We start from the raw sequence: 5,000 nt of genomic DNA on the forward strand, positions 1-5,000 counted from the left end.
GGAGAGTGTCTCTCTCTCACTCTCACTCTCTCTGTCTCTCTCTCTCTCTCTTTCTCTCTCTCTCTCTCTCTCTCTCTGTGGGGGGTGCGGGCTGTGTGCACATATCACTCTCAGCACCATTGATGTCTGGGTCAAATGTGTCCTGGGCTCGCTTGAAGTCTCTTAGCAGCCGGCTAGTCGTCCCCAGTCACCCTTCATAATCCCACAAAAACGGCTAGTTAGCGCCACCCGTGGCTTTGCATTAGCATTTAGCGCTAGCGGCGGCGCGCTCCGCTGCTTTTCTGGGGTAAACGATAAGTGAAATGTGAGCCACGCGCTACATTGTGACGGGCTTTGTGTGTGTGAACGCTTGGCATCGCAGGACGGCGGTGGAGGAAAACAAAAAGGGAAAAAAAAACAGCCCCTAATTAATCTGCTTTTGCACAGAACATCCTGCCAGATTAGCTCCTTAAGCGTGGCTAATCGCACAGACAGGACGCGCCTGATACCTGGCACAGGCCTCGCTAGATTGCGCTCGCTCGCGCGCACGCCATTGTCTTTCACTATTTATTTGCCTCTCTGTCTGCTCCGGTTTCCCCTGCTTAACCACGCTGGCACACGCTTCAATGTCTCACTCTCTTGCTCTTTCACACACACACATACACACACACACACACAAACACACACACACAGTAACCTGTATGCCTTTTCCGTCCTGTTATTTTCTCTCCATATGGATATCTGTCATTCTCTCTGACACTCCATCTTCTTTGTCCTCCTCCTATCCCTTTGTCTTGAACGACACTCTTGACGTTCCATTTCTGTCTCTTTTTTTCCCCGCTTTTTTTTTTTTTTTTCATTCAAGAGGCCTTTTGTCAATTTTCCTCTGAACTGATGCGTCTCTCGCTACTGAGAATAGCAGTGAGGCTCACCTTCAGCCAACAGGTAAATGGGAACTGCTATTGTGACAGCCGAGTGAAAACAGCAATCCATCTAAAGCTGCCTCTCCCGCAAAACTCACTCCCTGAGGGTCTAAATCAGGTGTCGGCACATTAATGAGAATTTTCAAGAGTGGAAGTGTGTTTGTGTGGGTGCGTGTGTGTGTGTGTGTGTGTGTGTGTGTGTGTGTGTGTGTGTGTGCATTTGAGTGTATTTTTTTTCCCTTTCCCTTCACCTCAGAGTACACTCAACCCACACTCCACTGCTGCTTGTGAGCGCAAGCAAGAGCTCTGTTCCCTTGTGGAGCTGTCACTCACTGTTTGTAGGTAACCATGACGATGAGGATGGCAGGGATGCAGCAGAGGATGATGATGATGGCGAGGGCGAGCAGTGCCCCCTCCGTGTAGCCCACCGCCTGCGCCGCCTTCTTCACGCTGGCCACGATGTCCGGCGAGCGGATCTCCAGGATGCGGCCGCCCTGGCCCAGGTACGGCTGGAACTCCTTGTTGATGTCCAGCAGCTTCCCGTCCAGGAACCTGCGCACAGACACACACAGTCACACACACACAGTCAAACACAGTCACGCACACAGTCACACACAGTCACACACAGACGCACACAGTCACACACACAGTCACACACAGTCACAGAGGTGGGGAACTGTTACAAGTCCTGCCATGGATTCGTTCTGCTTTCATTACTCAACACAGGTAGGCTGGGTGAACACTGCCTGTTCTTCCAGGGAATTTGAATTTCGCCCAGCAGCTCAGGCTGGAAACCGGCAGATCTACAGTATCTCCTCTGTTTACTGCCAGAACCTTTGGCTCCAATCAGAAACGGCCATACTCTCCTGGCACGCCGGTGACGCGACGATGACGAAACATAAGCGACGCGAAGCAGCAGTTGTGCACACACCGGATAGTTGGTCTGATTGGTTGAAGGACTGTCCAATTGCGTACGGAGTCATTTGAACGATGCCCATTGATCACGCCTCTTGTGCAGTAAAAACAAAGTGCAGCCTCCCAAGACTAATTTTCAATCTTAAAAGACTGAGCTTAGTATGGTGAAAGCCAAACTACAACATAGGCAATCTCACTAAAAATGTCATGTACTGTACCTGGGCGACCAAGTTGTGTGAATTAAGGTCAGCTAATGTGGCTGTTGGAGCAGATGTGGTAGTAGTTTTATTATGAGTTTTCCAGCTCCTTCCCACCACAGTGTGCCCATTGTGTTTCTACCTACTTGTAAACATTCATCTAGAGAGGAGGATATTATATTATCCTTTTAGCCTGAGGGAGAGGCCGAGTGGGAGAAATCCATCTTTTCCATGAAGAGAATGAGTTGTGCAGATGGACTTGCAGGAAATAATGAGCACAGGGGACCAGGAGGCAGTGGCTGATTGTCTTGTTTTCATGGCTTTTGTATTGCTTTATTTTCTTTCTCCCAGACAGGCTGAAGTGTTGTTCACATTGGAGTCGACCCTCCCAAGACCTTATAATGAGAGCAGCGCGGTTGTGATGTCTCCTTCTGAGGGTCCTTATTTGAAGCATTTTCTTGTCTCTCACACACACTCTACAATCTAGTAAGAATTTGTTTGGTATTATTTAGCTGTGCTAAGACACACTCTCCATTTCAATTCAGAGTACCATTGAAACATGAACATTATTTCACTTCAAATCTGTTTTAGTTTAGAGTACCATTGAAACATGAACATTATTTCACTTCAAATCTGTTTTAGTTTAGAGTACCATTGAAACATGAACATTATTTCACTTCAAATCTGTTTTAGTTTAGAGTACCATTGAAACATGAACATTATTTCTAAAAGGTATTAGAGAAAAAACTGAAACCTAACCCTGTCAAGTTGTATCGTGTGGTGAAACGGTATACTGATTTTTGAGCATTCACCACATTCACAACATTTATGACTTGAAGGTTTCTGGATCTCATGAAACCTTGGACCATTTCACCTGTCTTCTCTTGGGCAGATTTAGTTCAGTCTGAGAGATAAAAAAAACAGCTTTTCTAGGAGCTTGAGTGCTTCATCTTTGTCATGTCATGGCACCAGTTAAAGACTCTAAAGCTGGGAACAGACCTCCAATACACCCAGCAAGAACAAGATTGAGTAGACCAAACCTATAGATGGAGTCTGGTACGACTGGAAGTTAGTTATGGGCAATATATAACCAGAGAGGGTTAAAGCGGATAGTAATGAAGGATCTTTGATATAACCAGAGACGGTTGAAAAAGGTTTAAGTATCTTTGATATAACGTTTGAGCTGTTGGATGTTTAATGTCATAATTGCAACCACGGAGACCATAGAATGGACCAATCATGATAACATAAAACATGTTTGATAAGTCTCTGTGCTTTGACTGAATCCTGATAGCATCAACCAGAGCCCTATAGAGAAATCTATCTATAAGGCTCTGGCGTCAACAATAGAAAGAATTCAAAGGATTCACATCTGTCACCTTAACTCGTTGATTCCTTTCCGATTTCTCATGATTGTCACGGATATTCCATCCTTTCCAAATCGCGTTTGAAAAACGGGAGGTCCGTACCCAGCTTAAAGCATCTCTCCTGTCATATCTCGCACTGCGTTACATGCCTCTGGATCCGCAGAACAGCCCATAATACCTCGACACTCCTGCTTGTCTGTTTCTTCTTTTCTCTTAGATCTTGAGACCCTCATCCTGAATCTTTCCACAGACAAATGCCAAAGATAACATAGCCAGAAGCTAAAAGAAAAAGCTTAAGCATTCAGTGAATGATTTATAGTTAAGTAGCAGAAGCTGGCGCTGACTGCCATGACTGACTCTCCGGCCTATTGTGAGTCAGCTTGCCGCATTGTGTGGTGTGAAATATTTGCTCATTTGCTTTCTAAACAGCTGGACCTTTGCCACACACCCTGGGATAAGAATAAGCTGGTGATTTGACTGGGAACAGGACATGTCTGCCGAGCGGGAATCAAGCGCCTGTGTGGTTTACCCGAGTCTGCTTTGAGACACAATGATGGGGTTTGCGTAGCGATTTGTATGGATGGCGCCACAGAGCGAAACACATCGCGCCTCTGACACTCTATGTGTTGATGTGTGTGAAAGAGAAAGAGAAAAGAGTGCTAGAGAGACAGAGAGAGAGAGAGAGAGAGAGAGAGAGAGAGAGAGAGAGAGAGAGAGAGAGAGAGAGAGAGAGAGAGAGAGAGAGAGAGAGGGAGAGAGAGAGAGACAGAGAGAGAGAGAGACAGAGAGAGAGAGAGAGAGACAGAGAGAGAGAGAGAGACAGAGAGAGAGAGAGAGAGAGAGAGAGAGAGAGAGGGTTGGCTTACTTGAAGAGCTCTTGGCGGGTGATGGCCCGGTTGGTGAGTGGGTCGATGGCGTAGATATCCAAGTCAGATTTGGTATAGTCCTCCAAGCCATCGCCGTGCCGACGAGGTCCGATGGATTCCACTATCACTTTGGCCCCGGGGATCTGATCCTGTACGTAGCGCTCTAGAATACTGAGACAACACGACCAAACAGCGTCTTAATGCGGTAGACTATACTGAGACAACATGACCAAACAGCGTCTTAATGTAGTACACTATACTGAGACAACATGACCAAACAGCGTCTTAATGCAGTACACTATACTGAGACAACATGACCAAACAGCGTCTTAATGCAGTACACTATACTGAGACAACATGACCAAACAGCGTCTTAATGCAGTACACTATACTGAGACAACATGACCAAACAGCGTCTTAATGCAGTACACTATACTGAGACAACATGACCAAACAGCGTCTTAATGCAGCAGCTCAAACATGACCAAACAGCGTCTTAATGCAGCAGCTCAAACATGACCAAACAGCGTCTTAATGCAGTAGACTATACTGAGACAACATGACCAAACAGCGTCTTAATGCAGGAGACTATGCAGCCGCTCAAACAACAGCCCCAAAACATGACCATACAGCGTCTTAATGCAGTAGATTATAACTGCCCCAAAACATGACCAAACGCTGCCTTATTGCAGTAGATTATAACTGCCCCAAAACATGACGGAAACAGCTTCTTAATGCAGTAGATTATAACTG

General features: G+C 46.1%; 1 protein-coding gene across 1 annotated transcript in view; it reads right to left on the reverse strand.

Moving 5' to 3' along the window:
* LOC134064412 (protocadherin-15-like) overlaps window positions 1-5,000 on the reverse strand; it is a 137,397-nt gene that overhangs the window by 6,031 nt on the left and 126,366 nt on the right. Inside the window, 2 exon segments of the mRNA XM_062520329.1 lie at window positions 1,236-1,454; window positions 4,248-4,418. Of these exon segments, the coding sequence (XP_062376313.1) occupies window positions 1,236-1,454; window positions 4,248-4,418 (390 nt within the window).

Source organism: Sardina pilchardus, chromosome 18, assembly GCF_963854185.1.
Source record: "Sardina pilchardus chromosome 18, fSarPil1.1, whole genome shotgun sequence".
Taxonomy (NCBI): Eukaryota; Metazoa; Chordata; class Actinopteri; order Clupeiformes; family Clupeidae; genus Sardina; species Sardina pilchardus.